Genomic DNA, 21,106 nt, shown 5'->3' on the forward strand with positions numbered 1-21,106 from the left:
GTCACCACCAAAATGGCTCTGCAGGGTTATCCTAAACTTTAGCCTCTCCCCTCCTTTTGCAAACACCCAGAAGGGGAGGAGCAACATCACCTGCGAGAAGATCCTGCCCACATTTACTGCAGTCATAAAGCGACGTAGTAGAACACATAGTTTATTTCAAATGTGAGCAGCTGCTCCCTCTGGTGTTTAAAAGCTGAAACTATCAAAATTTTAAGTACATTTTCATATTTTATACCATAAAAATGAATTTTTAATGTATACATTAATTTGATTTTTAGCTTCAGTTTTTTATGATAATTACCATTAACGAAGATGAATGTTCTACCACTTCAATACTGATAAAAATGTGAATAAATTAGAAACTATAGAAATGTGTTCAGAAATGAACAGTTTAATAAGCATAAAAAATAAGCACAGCTATATCTGATACAACGTCTTATAAAACCACACAGCGCAAATTATTTAGACATTTTTGGCCAATATTACATAGCAGCAATGCAGAGAAGATGCACATGTCGATTATCAAGTACATTCATTCTGTCTCCAATGGTCACTCTGCTGGTGAAGCATTGGAAGTAAAGCAGAAAACAACACGATAAAAAAAAGAGAACATGACCTATCTGTCTCATCTCAGAAGAAGATTTCACGTAAAATGCGCTCTCTGCTTGTAGGACCTGCTCACATCACATTCATTGCTTCTGTCTGATGTAGTGGCCAAAAGTTTTGAGACTGGAACAAATTTTAGATATCACACAGTTTACTGCTTCAGTTTTTGTAGATCTTTAATCAGATGTTTCTATGATTACTGACGCACGATTATAAGTTTTTACACTTATACTGACAAAAACATCAATTTTATGTAAAGTCTCAATATTTATCATGTTGACCCTTATTTTTCAGGACTATCAGCTTCTGAGCCAAATCCTGGCTGATGACAATATATTCTGACCTATCAGTACTTGGCGTTTATCACAATTTCTGTGTATTTTTGTTTGTTCATCTGATTCTTTAGGAGTGACAGGTTCTTAATTGGATAGAGAACTGGGGAGTTTCTTGTCCATTGACCCGAAATTTCAATGTATTCTTCACTTTTGCCTTGTGACATGTTGTTCCATCATGCTGGGAATACAATTGCTCATCATCAAATTGCTCCTGGGTCGTTGGGAGAAGATGATCTTAGACGATGTTTAGAGGAAATGCTTATAATTTTACGTCAATAACCACAGAAACATACGACTAAAAGATCTAAAAACACAGAAGCAGCAAACTTTACGAAAAAAAAAATTTGTGTCAGTCTCAAAACTTTTGGCCATGACTGTATACGTTGGGTAAAATCCTAACCAAGCCCACTGTTGATAGGGCAGACATGCTAATAGTGCATCCTGTGCAGATATACAGGGGCCAAATAGGTCATGGGGCCCATTGTCATTTCAGAAGCAGTTTCCTGTTATCAATTTGTTTGCATGCAAGAACTAATACATGTCATAGCTCACAACTACTGGAGAATTGATGGAGAGAAATGGTTAGGTGCTTTATGATGAGCTATGGCATAAGAGGGGACCCCAATTCAGTGCTTGCACAGGGGACCTCACCTGTCTGTGTCCACCCCTGCCCTGACCTGTCCCAGGTATACCTATCCCACCGCCCACAGGATCCCATTGTAAACCAACATTCACTATTGTTGTTTTCTTTACTTTATACCGATGTATAGAACAGTGCGGCTTACAGTGCTATTAAATGCATTTTATGTTCTAATAGAGATCGAAAAGATGACCTTCTCCCCCATCAGGTCAATAGAAACCCTATAGACACACTTAGGCCCCAATGCACCAAGACTGGCTTGCAATACTGGGCCAAAGAGGCGTAAAAGGTCTTAATGAATCGGATGCATCTTTCAGCTGCTGCCTATCACAACTAAGAATGTGCTTAAGTCTGGGGCTAAAGTACATTTCTGTCACCATTTACGCAAATTTTTTAGATGAATTTGTTGGCCAGGACTTGCATAAACCCCCCCAGAAATATTACAGTTTATATGTAGCTAAGAGATGCACAACAATTTCAACCCAGGTTGTGTTTCAAGCTGCTTTATGCAAAAAAAGTTAAAAAAAACTGCTTGATGATTGGTTACCTTAATGTGTACATTGGGAGCTAAGCAGAAACTATCAAAGTGATGTCAACAAATATTAAGGCCTCATTTACATCCCAGAATAGGAAAGGTGGTTTTTTTAAGGCCAAAAACAGAAGTGGAGCTTGAACACAGAAAGTACGGTATGTAACAGAAAGATGTACACTGTTTTTAATCCACTCTTAATTTTAGCTTACCTGGCTTGTCCACTACTAAGACAACCCCTTCTTGATGTAAATGTTTGGGGCCGATGAAATTAAAAAGCCTATACCCACCTCCTGCGCCGGCGCCATTCCACCGTTTCTGCCACTCACAGTCCTGGGGCTCTCGTGTTGTGACACGTGAGCCCAGCTCCCCATCAGTGCTGGCGTCACTGTCCCCGCCTTCCGACATTTTGAACATGAAGAGGATTTCGGGCTGCAACTGATCTCTTACTTCCTCCTCATGTTCAAAACATCAGAAGTTGGGGACAGTGACGCCAGCGCTGAAGGGGCGCAGGAGTCTCGTCTCACAACACCACACGAGAGCCCCGGGACCGCAAGTGCTGACACCGCGAGAATGGCGCCAGCACGAAAGGTGAATATTGGCTTTTTAATTTTATCAGCCCCAAACATTTAGATTAAAAAGGGGTTTCCTTAGTAGTGGACAACCCCTTTAAAAGGGAATTTGTCAGCCGGATTTCACCTCCCAAACTATTTATTTGCGCATGTAGTTATTTTAAAGAAAAGTCCAGCAATATCTTTACCTGATCAGTCCATTTGTCCATTACTCAGAAATCTGGATTTGACTTGATATGCAAATAAGACTGAAGTCTCTGTCACTCCAGCTCTATTCCCTGCCCAGTGCCCCTGCTTGACTGTCAGCTCTATGCTGTGTGACTTCAGGAAAAGGAGTCATCAGTCAAACAGGAGGAAGCTGCACTGGGCAGAGAATAGAGCTGGAGTGACAGAAGCTTCAGATCTACAAATAGATCTTCAGCCTCATTTGCATACCAAATTCAAACACTGATTTCTCAGTAACCAAGAAATGAACAAGCCATCTAAACCTGTTGCTGGACGTACTTGTTAAATAGCTACTTGCACGTATAAAAAGTTTAGTGTGTGAAATCTTGCTGACAGATTCCCTTTTAGAACACATTAAAAATAATGAATTTATACAAGCCCATGGTATATGAAAGTAATATATCTTTAATCTCAGTGTGCTTGGGAATCCCTACTCAAACATTATAATGTACAATTTGCATATGCAATCATTTCTATTGCTCAGAAACTATATACCTGATTTTTACCTCTAGTTCAAATAAAACTTTATATACAATTAAGGGGTTTGCTCCACAGTAACATATTACATTTCTCTATTCTCGGCCCCTGTGTGTAGATATTGCTGTTATGTACTTGTTGCGGTGCCCCGTCGTGGTGTTTTCTCCCCATTTACCTACTGAATTCAACCCACGTAAAAAAAACAGAAATTCTTAATGACTGGTCCGGACAACAGCAAGAATCACTCGACCGGGGGGGTAAGTCTAAGCTGCTGGATTCATATCTACAGGCATTGGACACATTAGGTGGAGAGGGAATCTATCTAGTGTCAAAGGACACCATGAAAGTAATATATATTCTAGACAGAAACATTTTAAAGGAACTGTCTCCGTAAGATCAATTCCCCCAAGCTGCATGTAGGGCTTTGAAATGTAAATCCATGACACTTTTATATCTGTTGCTGCATTCCATGACACTTTTATATCTTCTATCTGTTGCTGCATTCCTGAGAAATCAATGTTTTAATTCATATGCAAATTAGGTGTTAAGAGCACTAGGTATTACAGAGCACTTCCAAAGCCTCTACCTCAGGGGTTGTTTTTCCCCCAGCACCGGCTTCTTTGATAGATTCCTGTCTTTCCTTGCCTAGTGCCTGATGTGACACGGCATTTAGATATCAACCAAGCTACAGAGTTTGGAGCTAGGTTGAGAAACAACTTGAGGAGCGCAGAGGCTCTGCCAAGCCCAGACCACTAACTTCTTATTTGCATGTTAATTGAAATGCTGATTTCTCGGGAATGCAGGCACAGCTAAGAGATGTAAAGGTGGGGATGGATTTAGCTTTCAAAGATCTGCATGCCCACAGTGTGGTTTGGGGCGAGTTGATTTTACTGACAGATTCCAAATGACAAATGTTTGTTAAATCACACAAAGATAAGGAAATTAAAAATGTAATAGTTATAAAACCCCTCTAAGTAGATGCAGTGGAATATGTTTTATTAGATGGAACATGAGGTCTTCTAAGCCGCAGCAGTAGTATGAAATGGCTTAAAATTTATGCTGCCCAAATCGCAGACCGCATGAATTGGAGCTCGGCTGCACAATTGTAGCCAGGTCTGTTTTTCTCTGAAATGTTGCTGCCTTTTAGATAAGACGTAGCTTGAAAAGCCTTCCGGGAACCATAGGAAGAGACAAGACTTGTCAAGTGCCAACCCCAGCCGACGTCTTCCCAGCCATTGTGATTGGCAGGTGTTTTGCTACATACACAAATGAGAGAGAACCGTCAATCACCAGAGTCCCTGGCCGGCTCTTCACACTATGTTTTCTCTGAAAGCGTTTCAGAAAAAAACATAAATGACTGCAATAGTGAAACAGGAATCGAGTGACTGGTTCTATTGAGAAAAGCTGGATAAGACTACTTGGCATGTGACCATAACTATGCAAATGGCAATCATGTCATCATGTGAGTGTCTACTTGCACAAAGAGTACAAGGGAATCGTGATCTTGCGCACATCGGACACGGTCACATAGAGTGACTGCAGACTTTTCAATTTAGCCCAGAGTGTCCTGTCCTTTCTGGTTATACTGTTGTGTAACCGCCATTGTATCTAGGACACGATTTTGCTGCTGTGTGACTTGCACCTATTAGACATTTGTTACATATCCTGCTGATATGCCATAAATATCCAAAATGGGGTAATTGTTTTATTTTTGAATAAACTAATAACAATTTTAAGGGAATCTGTCATAATAACAGACTCAATTAATTTAGAACTGGATACCTTCATAGAAACAAGCTAGCCAATGCTACTATCTACAGAGCGTTGTCCAAACACACGGGGGGCCAAAAACAACTATATGTAAATGGTTCTTACTTTTCATTTGAACCAATGACATAATAACACAAAAATCAATCTGACCATATATATTAGATAGCTGTCTGCTGAACTATTGTCCATCTGACCACTGTCTCGTCCAAATCCCCCATACACTAGACTACTCGGCTCGTCTTAGTGTTCCTGTGTTTCCTATGACAAAGCCACTGCCAAAATCATCTGGCAGCTGCATATCTCCCCACCAAACAAAAGTATCAGACAACTGAACGCTGACCATCGATCCTTATGTCCCCAGACATAATTTGTTTTTGGGGGGATATAGTGGAGGTTGTCAGGAGGCCCCTATACACCTTAGATGTTTGCCCAATCACGCTAAAATCAACAGGTTCAGTTAACTTGACGTGTATGGGGGCCTTTAGTGTGAACGGGGATATGGAAGTCCTGGTCCCTCCAGGCCTATTAACCAAAAGGGCCTTGACTTATGCATGTGGAGCCCATTCTACTACCCTATCCTACTTGTCTGCATAGTTTCCCTATGATAAAGTGGCCTGCCACCATAATGGATTTTCCCTGATCAGTATATACTAATAATGAATGTGATTATATAGTCATGATCATTTCTTGCACTTTGAGCTCAACATTTCACAAACAAACACCTCTCTTCTAGAACGTCCTGAGTTTGTGCTGCAATGTATTGGTGGAGGTAGGCCCTTTTTTTTACCCATCATAGGGGCCTGTCGTATGGACCACAGAGTTTGCTTGATGATGGATTCGGACATTGTGCTATTGGACTTGGCTGATCCCTGTAGGAACGATTTCATTCACTGGGTTGTGTAGCGAAATGTGAAGTCCTCAAGGTTTGTAATGAGGATCCGCTATACCATACTCTCCAAATTCTCCAGAGAAATATGTTCCTTGGAGCTGTCTGCCCCCATCTGTCTCTTCACATAGGTTTCTTGATATTCGGTCAGTAATTTTACCACGTCATGTCTCTCAAACCTTATGGCATCTTGCAGAGGGATATTTCCCCACCTAAAGAGAAAAGTGAATCATTAGATGCCACCTATTAATTATGTATCATTCAAGAGAATTGTACCCTAAGTGGTAATTGTGAGATTAATATTCTCCACATTCCTTTTCTTATATTTCTTTCTGGAATAGACCGTTTATAACCTCCATAGATGTTATGTCACGCCTCACATAGGGTTGTCATAGATCTACAAAGTTATCCAGCCATAACGATACATGATAAGTACCGTATGCTGATTTACCACTCAGGAGTTAGGGATCTCTCTAAAGGTGTGGGGTACCAATGCAAAAACTAAAAGCGACCCCTATCACGCATCCTATGTTTGAACTGCTGCACTTTTAAGGATCAGAAGGCTTTTGTTTAGGCTCCATGACCTGGGCATCGCTGCAACTGCTGCATCTCTGTATATATGCCTCTGTGTGGGAGAATTATAGATTTAGGGTTGTAGCAGCTTTACATAGAGACCACACTTGCGGTAATTTGAGGATCGTCAGCTGTAAGTAGTTTTTTTTCTACAACTCCAATTCTAAGCATGTAATGGCAATGTATAAAATGTAAAAAAAACAAGATTTGGAAATCTCTTATAACCATATATTTTATTCACAAGAGAACATAGAACACAGCTCGGAAGGTGAATGTTACACACTTTTCATTTTCATTTGAAAACATCGCTCATTTAGAAATTGATGGCAGCCACACATCTCAATAAAGTTGGGACAGAGTCATGTCTCCCATTGTGTAGCATCCCGATGTCGGGGAAGTGAGGAAAGTGATTGCTGGAGTTTTGGGAGAGGAATGTTGTTTTATGCTGGTCTGATGTAGGATTAATAATAATAATAATAATAATAATAATAATAATAATAATAATAATAATAATAATAATAATTTTTATTTATATAGCGCCAACATATTCCGCAGCGCTTTACAAATTATAGAGGGGACTTGTACAGACAATAGACATTACAGCATAACAGAAATACAGTTCAAAATAGATACCAAGAGGAGTGAGTGTCCTGCTCGCAAGCTTACAAACTGTGAGGAAAAGGGGAGACACGAGAGGTGGATAGTAACAATTGCTTTAGTTATTCGGACCGGCCATAGTGTAAGGCTCGGGTGTTCATGTAAAGCTGCATGAACCAGTTAACTGCCTAAGAATGTAACAGTACAGACACAGAGGGCTATTAACTGCATAAAGTGTATGAGAACATGATGCGAGGAACCTGATTGGTTTTTTTTTTTTTTTTTATAAATAGGCCACACAGGGATCGTTAGGTTAATGCATTGAGGCGGTAGGCCAGTCTGAACAAATGAGTTTTTAGGGTACGCTTAAAACTGTGGGGATTGGGGATTAATCGTATTAACCTAGGTAGTGCATTCCAAAGAATCGGCGCAGCACGTGTAAAGTCTTGGAGACGGGAGTGGGAGGTTCTGATTATTGAGGATGCTAACCTGAGGTCATTAGCGGAGCGGAGGGCACGGGTAGGTTGGTAGACTGATACCAGGGAGGAGATGTAGGGTGGTGCTGAGCCATGGAGTGCTTTGTGGATGAGGGTAATAGTTTTGTACTGGATTCTGGAGTGGATGGGTAGCCAGTGTAATGACTGGCACAAGGTAGAGGCATCGGTGTAACGGTTGGTGAGGAATATGATCCTGGCAGCAGCATTCAGGACAGATTGGAGCGGGGAAAGTTTGGTAAGAGGGAGGCCGATTAGTAGAGAGTTACAATAATCCAGACGAGAATGAATAAGTGAAACAGTAAGAGTTTTTGCAGAGTCGAAAGTAAGAAAAGGGCGAATTCTAGAAATGTTTTTGAGATGCAGGTAAGAAGAGCGAGCCAGTGATCGGATGTGGGGGGTGAATGAAAGGTCAGAATCAAGGATGACCCCAAGGCAGCGGGCATGTTGCTTTGGAGTAATGGTGGAACTGCACACGGAGATGGCAATGTCAGGCAAAGGTAGGTTAGTAGAGGGAGAGAACACGAGGAGTTCAGTTTTTGACAGGTTAAGTTTCAGATAGAGGGAGGACATGATGTTAGAGACAGCGGTAAGACAATCACTGGTGTTTTCTAAAAAGGTCGGTGTGATATCAGGAGAAGAAGTGTATAATTGGGTGTCGTCAGCATAGAGATGGTACTGGAAACCAAATCTACTGATTGTTTGTCCTATAGGGGCAGTATACAACGAGAAGAGGAGGGGGCCTAGGACTGATCCTTGAGGAACCCCAACAGTAAGGGGAAGGTGAGAGGAGGAGGAACCAGCAAAACATACAGTGAAGGATCGGTCAGAGAGATAGGAGGAGAAGCAGGGGAGAACGGTGTCCTTGAGGCCGATGGAGCAGAGCATAGTGAGGAGGAGCTGATGATCCACAGTATCGAATGCTGCGGAGAGATCCAAGAGAATTAGCATGGAGTAGTGACCATTAGATTTAGCTGTTAGTAGGTCATTAGAGACTTTAGTGAGGGCAGTTTCAGTAGAGTGTAAAGAGCGGAAGCCAGATTGAAGAGGGTCGAGAAGAGAGTTATCTGAGAGATAGCGGGTAAGACGGGAGTGGACCAGGCATTCGAGGAGTTTAGAGATGAAGGGAAGATTAGAGACAGGTCTATAATTAGCGGCACAGTTTTGATCGAGGGATGGTTTTTTAAGTAATGGATGTATGATGGCATGCTTAAATGAGGAGGGAAAAATACCGGAAATGAGGGAAAGGTTGAATATTTTTGTTAGGTGAGAGGTGACAGCCGGGGAAAGGGACTGGAGGAGATGTGACGGAATGGGGTCACTGGTGCAAGTGGTCGGGCAAGAAGATGCAAGGAGCCTGCTTACTTCTTCTTCTGTAACTGCTTCAAAGTCAGAGAGTGAACTAGATGCAGTGGGGGAGGGAGAACAGTGCATGGTATGAAGAGATTGGGAGACGATTTCCTGTCGAATGTGGTCAATTTTTTCTTTGAAGTAATTGGCCAGATCGTCAGCACGGAGATCCGTGGTTGGGGCCTGCTCTCTTGGGTTGAGTAGGGACTGGAACGTGTCAAAGAGATGTTTAGGGTTATTGGACAGGGAGGTGATGAGGGTGTTGAAGTAGGTTTGTTTGAAGAGGTAAAGGGCAGAATTGTATGTCTTTAGCATGAACTTATAATGGATGAAATCTTCGGGTTGATTAGATTTTCTCCACAGACGTTCTGCGCACCTGGAGCACCGCTGCAGGAAACGTGTTTGCAGCGTGTGCCACGGTTGTTGCCGTCTGTGCCGAGTTGTTTTATGTATAGGAGGAGCAGCTTCATCCAGAGCTCTTCGCAGGGTTTCATTGTAATGCTTCAGAGCAGAATCAGGACATGAGATGGAGAAGATTGGGGCCAATGAGGACTGCAAGTTCTTCATAAGTTTCTGGGTGTTAATGGCCTGTATGTTTCTATAAGTGTGGAAAGTGGGGGTGACCTGAGCGGTATGGCAGTTCTTGATAGAGAATGAAAGAAGGTTGTGGTCAGAGAGCGGGAGAGGGGAGTTTGTGAAATTTGTAGCTACTCTGTAGTCCTGGCTCTTCTTTGATGGAGTATTCATTTCATTAAGCACTAAATGTTCTCTGTGAAAGGTCTGGACTGCAAGTGGCCAGGTCATCACACGAACTCTTCTTCCGTAAAGCCATGCAGTTATGGTGGATGCAGTAATTGGTTTAGTATTTGTCTTTCTAACACTGAATGGGTGCATATGTTGTTCTAAAACCTCTACATAATACGCAGTACTGATAGTGCCTTCCAAAATGTGTAAGCTCGCCATACCATAGGCATTAATACAACCTCATACCATCTGAGATGCAGGAACCATGTGCTGATAACAAGCTGGATGGTCCCTCTCCTTTTGAGTCTGCAGGTCACAGTGCCTGTGCTTTCCATAAAGAACTAGAAATTTTGATCTAACTGACCACAGAACCGTTTTTCAATTTGCCTCAGTCCATGGTTTTTCTGGATTGCATAATAAAGCTTTAACTTGCATTTGTGGATTGCACAGCGAACTGTGTCCATAGATAATGATTTCTGAAAGTATCCCCTGAGCCCATGCTGTGATTTGCATGACAAAATCGTTTCTGGTTTTAATGCAATTTTCAATTTTTAATCTCTGTATCTTTTGATACTATTATGTACTGTATATGGTGGGATATTCGATGTATTTGAGATTTTAAATTGAGGAACATTTGCCTGAAATTGTTCTAAATTATTTTAGATGCAGTTGTTAAGAGATTAGAGAACTCTGACTATCTTTACTTCTGAGAGATTCTGCCTCTCTAGCATGCTTTTTTTTATACACAATCATGTGACTTAGTTGAAAATTGACCCTTCAGATTACTTTTATAAGCATTACTTACAGCCTTTTGTTAACCCTGTCCCAAGTTTTTGGTGATGTCAATCATCATGTCATCAATTTCTAAATGAGTTATTTTTTTCAAATAAAATGGAAAATCTCTAACTTTCAAAATCTGATCCGTGTAATATGTTCTGTTGTGAATAAAATATGAGTATGAGATTTCCAAATCTTTGCATTCTTGTATTCTTTTACATCCGATTTTATTTTTTATTTTTTTTGTAATTATTTTTTAACTTTTTTTTATCAGAGCATAGCTGTATGATGTAGGCTTTGACCATACAATTAAGGTTCTATGCATGTTTATTTTTTATACGTCACTCCAATAATTCTTTATAAATATTTTAGACATATCTCTATATATTACATTTACTGAGCTCTACATACACCGTACCTGTCTTCTGCAAATGGATTAACTTTACAACCTTCTATGAGGAATTTGACCACATCCACATGTCCTGCCAGAGTCGAAATAAAGTATTAAAAATGAAGAAAATTAGCTTTTGTAATCTGAGTTTAAGTTATAATATTCTGATTACAAACCTTCTGCTGCGGCAACATGCAAAGCTGTCCTGGAGTCATAATCCTTTTGCTCCATGTCCATGGCAGAAAGTGCAAATCTGGAAAACAGTGAAACCTTATTGCCTGTTTTGAGACAAACTCGTACTAAGGCCATGTTCACTCATTCAGTATTTGGTCAGTTTTTTACATCAGTATTTGAAAGCCAAAACCAGAAGTGGTGACATGTTTCTATTATACTTTTTCTTGAATTGTTGTACTCCTGGTTTTGGATTACAGATACCGATGTAAAAACTGACCAAATACTCAACGTGTGAACATGGTCTAATACATACTGTAATGCACAAAAGTTGATGTTTAAAGAGAACCTGACTCGTGATACATGCTGCCCAAACCGTGGTCAACATGTATCAGGCACTGGCTATATTATCTCAGGAAGGTATGTTTGACTCCAAAATGCTGTGGCGTTTCAGAAAAAAACATGCTTTAATAGCTGTTGGGGTCCGAGACCGCGATATAGAGTAGTTGGATGGGCAGGTCCTCTGTGGTCTTTTTCTGCCCTCGGCTTTGGATTGCTTTGGATATGTGCACGTAGGTAAGGACCTGTCAGTCCAGGGCAGCGGGCGGGAGAAGCTGCTGGGGACTCGCCTATCTGACTAGTCTATAGAGCAATCTCATTCCTTGTTGACTATTAAAGTATGTTTTTCTTTCTCCAGCGTTTCAGAGTCAAGCATACCTGGCTGAGATAATACAGCCAGTGCCTGATACATGTTCCCTCGGACTGGGCAGCATGTATCAGATGTCCGGTCCACTTTAATCAGTCTGTAGGGAGGCAAAATTTTATCTGGGCTGATTTTAGCGGCTGTAAATATTCTGCAGATAACATTCAGTAAAAGGCTCACATCCATCACAAATAATGTGAAAAAAAAGCTGGAAAAATTGTCTTGAAAAATGGTGAATATAAAATGACAGACACCTGATGGACCCTGTTGTGAATTCTGTGGTCAGGCTCCCTCCTGTGGTCATGAGTGGTACTTCGGCTGGTTCTGTCCATGAGCTTCCTTTGGTGGATGTGAGTGGGGCTGCGGCTTCTGAGTTTCCCTCCTCAGGTGACGAGGTTAAGTCGTTAGGTGCTGCTCTATTTAACTCCACCTAGTTCTTTGTTCCTGGCCTCCAGTCAATGTTCCAGTATTGGTCTTGCTCTCTCCTGGATCGTTCTTGTGGCCTGTCTGCCCTGCATAAGCTAAGTTCTGCTTGTGTTACTTTTGTTTGCTATTTTTTCTGTCCAGCTTGCTATATTGGTTTGTCTTGCTTGCTGGAAGCTCTGGGACGCAGAGGGAGCACCTCCGTACCGTTAGTCGGTGCGGAGGGTCTTTTTGCACCCTCTGCGTGGTTGTTTGTAGGTTTTTGTGCTGACCGCAAAGCTATCTTTACTATCCTCGGTCTATTCAGTAAGTCGGGCCTCACTTTGCTAAAATCTATTTCATCTCTGTGTTTGTATTTTCATCTTTACTCACAGTCATTATATGTGGGGGGCTGCCTTTTCCTTTGGGGAATTTCTCTGAGGCAAGGTAGGCTTATTTTTCTATCTTCAGGGGTAGCTAGTTTCTCAGGCTGTGCCCGAGGCGCCTAGGTCTGGTCAGGAGCGCTCCACGGCTACCTCTAGTGTGGTGTGATAGGATTAGGGATTGCGGTCAGCAGAGTTCCCACGTCTCAGAGCTCGTCCTATGTTATTAGTAACTATCAGGTCATTTTCAGTGCTCTTAACCACCAGGTCCATTGTGGTTCTAAATCACCAGATCATAACAGGACCCTATTATAGTCATATAAGCGCATGCCACTTGATGAATTAGGTGCATCTGGTAATCGGTGTGTGCTGCCGCCAGAAATCTGTTCCAGTCAGGGACTGGAGTAAGTTACAAAATTAAAGTAATGTAACTTTTCATGAATTAGGACTGGCATAGCTATGCTACACCCATATTGACATAGCTGGCCCGAGACTGGCGTGGAAATGCCAAAAGTCAATATATTTTTGCACAACGTTTCAAATTGAGGCGTATTACACCAGAATTCTGTTGGGGCGCAAAGGTGGCATTATTGCTTTTGGAGTTTGTAAGGGGGACACTAAGGGGACATAATTACTTTTTAAGTGGGCAATAATATTTATATAGGTGGCTCTCAGGAGGCATTATTACTGGATTAGGGGGTGTAATACTTGCCTTTCTCCAGGCCACTCAACAAAAAAGTAACCCTATACCAAACCTGATAAGTCAGATAAAAATTAGCTTTTAATTTATGTTTCTGAAAACAAACATCATATAAAACAGTCACCATACAGCCAACTGTGCTGGCTGCTTGCATCCTGCACAGCAAATCCTGTTACCAATGTCTACCTACCAGCGGAGGTTGGCACCCTAAACACAAAAGAAAAATGAGAAATGGCGCCCCCACTTACTCCAGGTCACTGCATTCTTCTATATACACACGTGGTCAAAATTGTTGGTACTCAACGTTTAATGACAGAAAAACCCACAATGGTCACAGAAATAGCTTGAATCTGGCAAAAGTAATAATAAATGAAAGATCTATGAAAATGAACAAATGAAAATCAGACATTGCTTCTCAACCATGCTTCCACAGAATTAAAAAAAAAAACACTCATGAAATAGGCCTGGACAGAAATGATGCTACCCCTGAAAATAAATAACAAAATAGCCCAGAAAAACTTCTAAATAGATTAAAGGTGAACTTCAAGCTCAAGGAACATCAGTGTCAGATCGCACCATCCGTCGTTGTATGAGCCAAGGTGGACTTCATGGGGGACGACCCATTGTTGAAAAAAAATCATAAAAAAAATCCAGACTGGAATTTGCCAAACTACATGCTGACAAGCCACAAAGATTCTGGGAGAATGTCCTATGGATAGATGAGACAAAAATGGAACTTTTTGGCAAGGCACATCAGCTCTATGTTCACAGACTGAAAAATGAAGCATATCAAGAAGATAACACTGTCCCTACGGTGAAACATGGAGGAGGCTCTGTTATGTTCTGGGGCTGCTTTGCTGCATCTGGCGCAGGGTGTCTAGAATCTGTGCAGGGTACAATGAAATCTCAAGACTATCAAGGGATTCTAGAGAGAAATGTGCTGCCCAGAGTCAGAAAGCTTGGTCTCAGTTGCAGGACATGGGTCTTGCAACAGGATAATGACCCAAAACACACAGCTAAAAACACCCAAGAATGGCTAAGAGGAAAACATTGGACTATTCTGAAGTGGCCTTCTATGAGCCCTGACCTAAATCTTATTGAGCATCTTTGGAAAGAGCTTAAACATGCCATCTGGTAAAGGCAACCTTCAAACACGAGACAACTGGAGCAGTTTGCTTTTGAGGAGTGGGCTAAAATACCTGTAGAGAGGTGCAGAAGTCTCATTGACAGTTACAGGAATCGTTTGATTGCATCAAAAGGTTGTGCAACAAAATATTAAGTTAAGGGCACCATCATTTCTGTCCAGGCCTATTTCATGAGTTTTATTTTTTTTTTAAATTCTGTGGAAGCAGGGTTGAAAAACAATGTCTGACTTTCATTTGTTCATTTTCATAGATCTTTTATTTATTATTACGTTTGTTAGATTCAAGTTATTTCTGTGACCATTGTGAGTTTTCATGTCATTAAACGAGGGGTACCAACAATTTTGACCACGTGTGTAAGTATTATTATTATTTATTATTATAGCGCCATTTATTCCATGGCGCTTTACATGTGAGGAGGGGTATACATAACAATAAGTACAATAATCTTGAATATCTCGCTGAGGATCTGTTTATACCAAGGAAGGTGACGGGCACAAGGGGGCATTCTTTGCGTCTGGAGGAGAGAAGGTTTTTCCACCAACATAGAAGAGGATTCTTTACTGTTAGGGCAGTGAGAATCTGGAATTGCTTGCCTGAGGAGGTGGTGATGGCGAACTCAGTCGAGGGGTTCAAGAGAGGCCTGGATGTCTTCCTGGAGCAGAACAATATTGTATCATACAATTATTAGGTTCTGTAGAAGGACGTAGATCTGGGTATTTATTATGATGGAATATAGGCTGAACTGGATGGACAAATGTCTTTTTTCGGCCTTACTAACTATGTTACTATGTTACTATGTTAATACAAGTCACGACTGGTACAGTAGGAGAGAGGACCCTGCCTGCGAGGGCTCACAGTCTACAAGGGATGGGTGAGGATACAGTCGGCGAGGATAGAGCTGGTCGTGCAGTGGTTTGGTCGATCGGTGGTTACTGCAGGTTGTAGGATTGTCGGAAGATGTGGGTCTTCAGGTTCTTTTTGAAGATTTCTATGGTAGGTAAGAGTCTGATATGTTGTGGTAGAGAGTTCCAGAGTAGGGGTGATACGCAAGAGAAATCTTGTATGCGATTGTGGGAAGAGGAGATAAGAGGGGAGTAGAGAAGGAGGTCTTGTGAGGATCGGAGGTTGCGTGCAGGAAAGTGCCGAGAGTAAGTTTTTAAGTCCTTTTAATGCTTTGATTTTTTCCTTATTTTTGGGTACTATGTGGATTGGATATACTGTACTTGGTGGCAATGTTTTTTTGTTTGGCACTTTCAAATGTTATATTATTACTGTAGAAGAAGTACACCTTACCTTCTCAGTGCAGAGACATCGCCGCTATAAGCCGCAAATAGAAGGTTCACCACTGTCTTTTGCTGCAGAAAACAGAACATGAAGAGCAGCATCAGCGCATCAGACAGGCAGCAAATGGGTTTATAGCACAATATAATGCAATTATAATGCAAGGTACAAGAATAATGTTTATTCCTTCAGACATGGTAAAAGGTCATAAAAGCACTCTCCACACACAGTGCTTATAAAAAAAATACTTTGTGTTAGAAGACACACACACAAAAATATATAATGAACTTATCTTTGTTGATTCATAGAATATATAGAAATAATAAAAAAAAGAACAATAGCTAAAGATAGTTTGATATACAGTGCAACACCACTAATGGTCCCTAAATATGAAGCATTTAACCCCTAGATACACACATAGTATATAGGATAGCATGGTAAATAAAAAGTTAAAAGCTCATACAAAAGAAATAGGAAACAGGAAAGATCATATAACATAGAGGAAGCGAGCTAGGTAAAATCCCAAGTTTACCCACCAAACCAAACCCAATGCACGTTTCACCAACCACTCATTCTGGGGATATCGTTTCTCCTTATGGAGAGTGACATACCATCTCTGGCTTGTCAAGGTAAGGAAACACCGTGTCTGCGAATTGAGATATTGATTTGGCTTTTATCCTAAGTCATATTGCACGACTCGTTAAAGGGTTGATTGTGACTTGTAGGATCGCTACTTCCAACAGGTGGCGCTATAGAGTTTAAGTCCTCTTTTTCTCAGAAGAGGCAATTTGCACATTCTGGGGATATCATTTTGGTGGTCACGAGCACTAAATTTGTTTTGGCAGCCACTATAAAGTAACATAAAAAATTAGAAGCATAATGTAGAATGATGCAGGGCATAGGTTTCACCAATGGTATGTCTGCCCTCGCACTTACTGTATATGACTGAAATATGTATCCTGATCATATTAACAGAATACAGAATAATACCTGTATTTCTCTTCTCTCTTTGCGGGGATCCAGCTTCTTTGCACAGTGACGCAAGTTGTCAAAATGATGAAAATTGAAAAGTGAGACCAGTTCCTACAAAGTAAGCAATTTCTACATATAATTGATAAACAGAATATTTACATCCAAACATTTCAGTATAGTGTATAGTGCAGTGGATAAGGAACCTGGTAAGTTTTCACTTGATTTTTGAGCAGCTCTCACATTTGACAAGATCACAGATGACACAAGGACACAGATGTAACAACCAGACTTTAGTCTTCTCTAGATTCAAAGCCTTTTTAGATTGCGGCCTAGAGCTTGTGAGACTACAAGGTGATTAATCCAAGGAAATTTATTTTGCACAAGTGCTTTGTTTGCAGGGCACAAGGCCACCATCAGGGCATTACTGCCATTACTGGTATATGGGGCCCGGTGAGCAGAAGCAAAGAGTTGGGGCCCGGACTGGGTGAGACACGCTGCATAGCCTGCGCTGAGGCAGCACTGCTGAGCCACTGTATAAACTACATGGCATGCTGGGGCCCAGGCTAATGACTTTACTTTGCTTTATTAAGCCCCGGGGCCCAAGTCACTCACAACCACAGCTGCTTACATTGTATGGCCGCAGCAGAGGAAGATGCCTGCATCAGACATCAGTGACGTCAGAGACTGGTGGCTTGCCCTCTGTTCTTAAACTGCCGGCGCACCCTTGGCTTTTGCGACACATTATATGTAGGAGTTGAGAGCCCAAAAGTGATGTGGCGTGTGCTCACATCCACTCGCCGGGCCGACCTCCCGTTCCCCCATCTGACCTACTATTGGATTCGCCCACCCACTACTCTTCTTGTTCCTCTCTTCCTGCTCATGCAGTGTGAAGTTGGAGGCCTTCTCTGTCTACTGCCTGCCTGCAAACTTGTAACTACTACCCTACTAAGGTACAGCTGCCTGTCTTGAAGTGAAAATTCTAGTAACCTAATACTTATCTCCTATATACAACATTTCGGATAGTTATTAGGACCAGTTCACATGACAAATGTTCAAGCAGAAGTCTGGCGCAGACAGCCATGCTAGCATTCGGCTGAATACCCATGGTGGCTGTTTCCTCCATGCCTCCCATTCATTTTTATGGGAGACAGTGATGAAAATTGCAGAGTGGCGGGTTTTAGCCGTAGCTGGGCCAAGAGGACCTTTCTGCATCAAAATTCTGCTTGAAAATCTGCCGTGTGATCTGGCCCTTACAATTGAGCGGCTGCATTCATGCCCAATCAACTGCTCCGCTCATTTTAGGGGCTATGACATTTACGGGGGGCCCTGTTGTTGTGATCAGTGGGGGTCCGAGAAGTGTCCAATACCCATATCTCCAAACAGGCAAGAGAGCAGCTTCCAAAAATGTACAGAAAACAGAATACAATAATCTGCAATTAGAAATACAGATTATAAAAATAATTATCACAATCTGGTTTGAATTAGTTTAAAAAATGTGTGTGACATGTTCCTAAAAGAAAAATAAATATATATCTAAAAATGTTATTGTATATTTTAAGAAATATTTAATAGGTTGGAGTAGAGTAGAGTAGAGCAAAGCCCGGCCAAGAGAGTCTACCTTGTCGTGGTGGCGGCTTAATAAATCTTTTGGCCAAAACAAAAGCTGCCGGCTGTATGTGATCTGGTGTTAGATGGAAACTGTTATGTGTGATTGGTGAGGACAGGGTGCACAAGTGGAGTTTCAAGGAAGGTCAGAGCGGTGGACATGGATCTGAGGTGGGCCCAAAAATGTTGCCAGTATGAAATTCCTGGTGGCAACCCTGACAGGACACATCAGAAATAAAAAAGATACCAGGGTTAAATATGTGTTTCATATCTTTTCAGAATTTAGGGAAAACTTGACTAGTAGGTAGAGAGAAAAAAACAAGTTTTTCTTACATGGCAAAAATGGATCCCTCTGACACTATTACCAATTCTGTCAAGAGGAGGAGACCAACAGCAAACTCCCATAATATTAGGAACGACCAGTAATATGGCTCCAGACACACCGGACTTTGCTGGGAGACCAACCTGGAAAGATACAACCACAGTCTTGGAACATTTTCTAGAAGCAGAGACATAGGAAACGATTCATCATTTGCAATTTTAAATTCATTTCTTTTGCCTTATCTTTATTTTGCTCCAAATTCATCAAAGTAACACAACATGTTTGATGCGTTTTGAGCAAATTGAAAGACGTGAGTTTCTTGGTTGTTTTGCTTCTTTTGTGCCTTGTTAAAAGTCTCACAATCCTAAGTTTGAAATGTTGCCCTTTAGTTATCAACTCAGCAAATGGAGCTACAAATATACCAGGGCGTAGTAGAGCACATTTGTGCAAAAAAAAAAAAAGCTACTTGTTAAAAACTCACAAATTATAAATTTGGCAAAAACATCTTTAATTGACTTAAACATGCCCACGCTCACACTAATACTTTTGTTCTTCATCAATGTAACAAAAAAAAAGACACAAAAAAGGTGTAAAACAGATAATAAATTAGGTGTGGGGAAATAACAGCAAAAAAGACAAAATAATTAAAATAAGACATAAATGTAATGATGAGGACAGTGCAGATTGATTCTATTGAATTCTTAGGGCTTACTGTAAATGTATCAATTGCTTTTTAATATTTATTGATCAGACTTTTTTTACCATAAAAATTTAAACAAACACGAGTAGCTATTTCTACAAACGAATTAGTACAATTTATTTTTTTCTTGTACAATACTGTAAGATTTATTGTAATGACAACATCTGTCCACAAGATGGCGATATCACTACTTAAGATTTCGTGATTTGATATGCTATTTTCTTATTAAAATGGAAACATAATTATTTTACATTGTTTTATTACCTTTTATAACTTATTGAGAAAGTGTTTTTTTATTTTTATTGCAGAGCAGTTTTTTACTGAAGGTTACCTTATATCATTTGGTTATTCTTAAGTTTTTGGTGTATTTTTTAGTTTACTGTTAGCTCAAAGCACTATTAAATATGTAGGCAATTTCGTATTTTAAGTGTCTAGTGACATTCTTGAAAGGTATTATTAACAATGACAAAAATACAATTAATAAGTAAAAAACATTGGTTCTTTCCTTTCTGAAGCTGCAGAACTGTCCTATGTTTCATCATTAAGGGGGTTTTCCGCTTTGGACAATCCCTACTTGTTAGAAAGGTCCCTGGACAATAAGCTGAAAGTGTCTCTCAGCTGTAATCTGTAGAGAAACCTGGCAATAAGTCATTGATTTTCTTACAACCCACCACAAGGGAAATAAAGCATCTGTTCCAGTCAATGGCTAATTGGGGAGATGCAGGACAGAAAAGGTCGTCCGAGGTCAGGATGCTCTTCATATTCTGGCATGGCTTATCACGGTTTTACCCTTATAATATGTATATGGCTCATCACGGCTTTACCCTTATAATATGTAGAACTTTTTTTCACAATATGTTTTAGTTCCACATGAGTTTGCATGTTTTAGCGCTGCAGTGTGCTGCCTTATTTACTTAACTATATACAAGTTGGCGACTCTAGGTTCAGTACCTGTTCACACTTAGTCTATGTTTGGATGTGCAGGTCAGGTTTTTGAAATGTATTCTTTAGCCTTCTGATCGAGCACTCCGCCTCCTAGCCACAGGTGTTTTAATTACAGCAGGTCCAATACCCCTCCACAGAGAGAGAGAATTTTAGTCTAAGAAGAGGTTTCACATGTACCCATTCAGATGGAGACGTTTATTCTCAGCAAGGTAAGGCAAGTTTAGGACCTGGTATAAGAGAGATGCCGTAAAGGGGCTACCAGGTACACATAAAATTGGCCATTTTTATGCGCTAAACGCTCTCATTTTTCATATTTCTAGTGCAGTAATGCAGTTAAATTTTCGTATTTCAAGTTTGTATGTTCTAGCGCTGCAGTGTGCTGCCTTATTTACTTAACTATATACGAGTTGGCGACTCTAGGTTCAGCACCTGTTCACACTGAGTCTGTGTTTGGATGTGCCGGTCAGGTTTTTGAAATTAGTTCATGAGGACTAGAACATTCGATCCTATGATCACATAGATAATACACTATTTTGTCTGTAGATTTTGGCCAGTGATTGGATAGAGATCCCCGGATGTCTGCATGAGCCCTTAGACTGATATGTCCCCTATTATACCCCACCTCCAGCTGTATCTGATATGCTGTATTATATGGCCCACTTGGAAGCCATGTTACCTCCCTAGTTTCCAAGGCAATTGGTAGGCATCCCGCAATTGTGTTGCAGAGGTGACAATGGGCTGACAGAGGGAGTGCTCTTCCTCTGTCAAACATCTCACTTGCTACTGTCATGCTCTTGTACTCAGACTTCCA

General features: G+C 40.9%; 1 protein-coding gene across 2 annotated transcripts in view; it reads right to left on the reverse strand.

The window, feature by feature from the left end:
• Positions 1–373: 373 nt before the first annotated feature.
• The window catches only part of GLS2 (glutaminase 2), a 172,021-nt gene continuing 151,288 nt past the window's right edge, over positions 374–21,106 (reverse strand). The window contains exons 13-18 of one of the 2 annotated variants that reach the window (XM_069758450.1): positions 18,662–18,793; positions 16,742–16,774; positions 15,764–15,825; positions 11,143–11,219; positions 10,994–11,057; positions 374–6,252 (exon numbers count right to left, since the gene is read on the reverse strand). In XM_069758450.1, coding sequence (XP_069614551.1) covers positions 6,096–6,252; positions 10,994–11,057; positions 11,143–11,219; positions 15,764–15,825; positions 16,742–16,774; positions 18,662–18,793 — 525 coding nt within the window. In that variant the 3' untranslated portion in view covers positions 374–6,095. Of the gene's footprint in view, positions 6,253–10,993; positions 11,058–11,142; positions 11,220–15,763; positions 15,826–16,741; positions 16,835–18,661; positions 18,794–21,106 lie in introns of both variants that reach the window. The other variant, XM_069758449.1, reaches the window with a different exon arrangement.

The sequence above is a fragment of the Ranitomeya imitator genome, chromosome 3, assembly GCF_032444005.1.
Source record: "Ranitomeya imitator isolate aRanImi1 chromosome 3, aRanImi1.pri, whole genome shotgun sequence".
Lineage (NCBI taxonomy): Eukaryota > Metazoa > Chordata > Amphibia > Anura > Dendrobatidae > Ranitomeya > Ranitomeya imitator.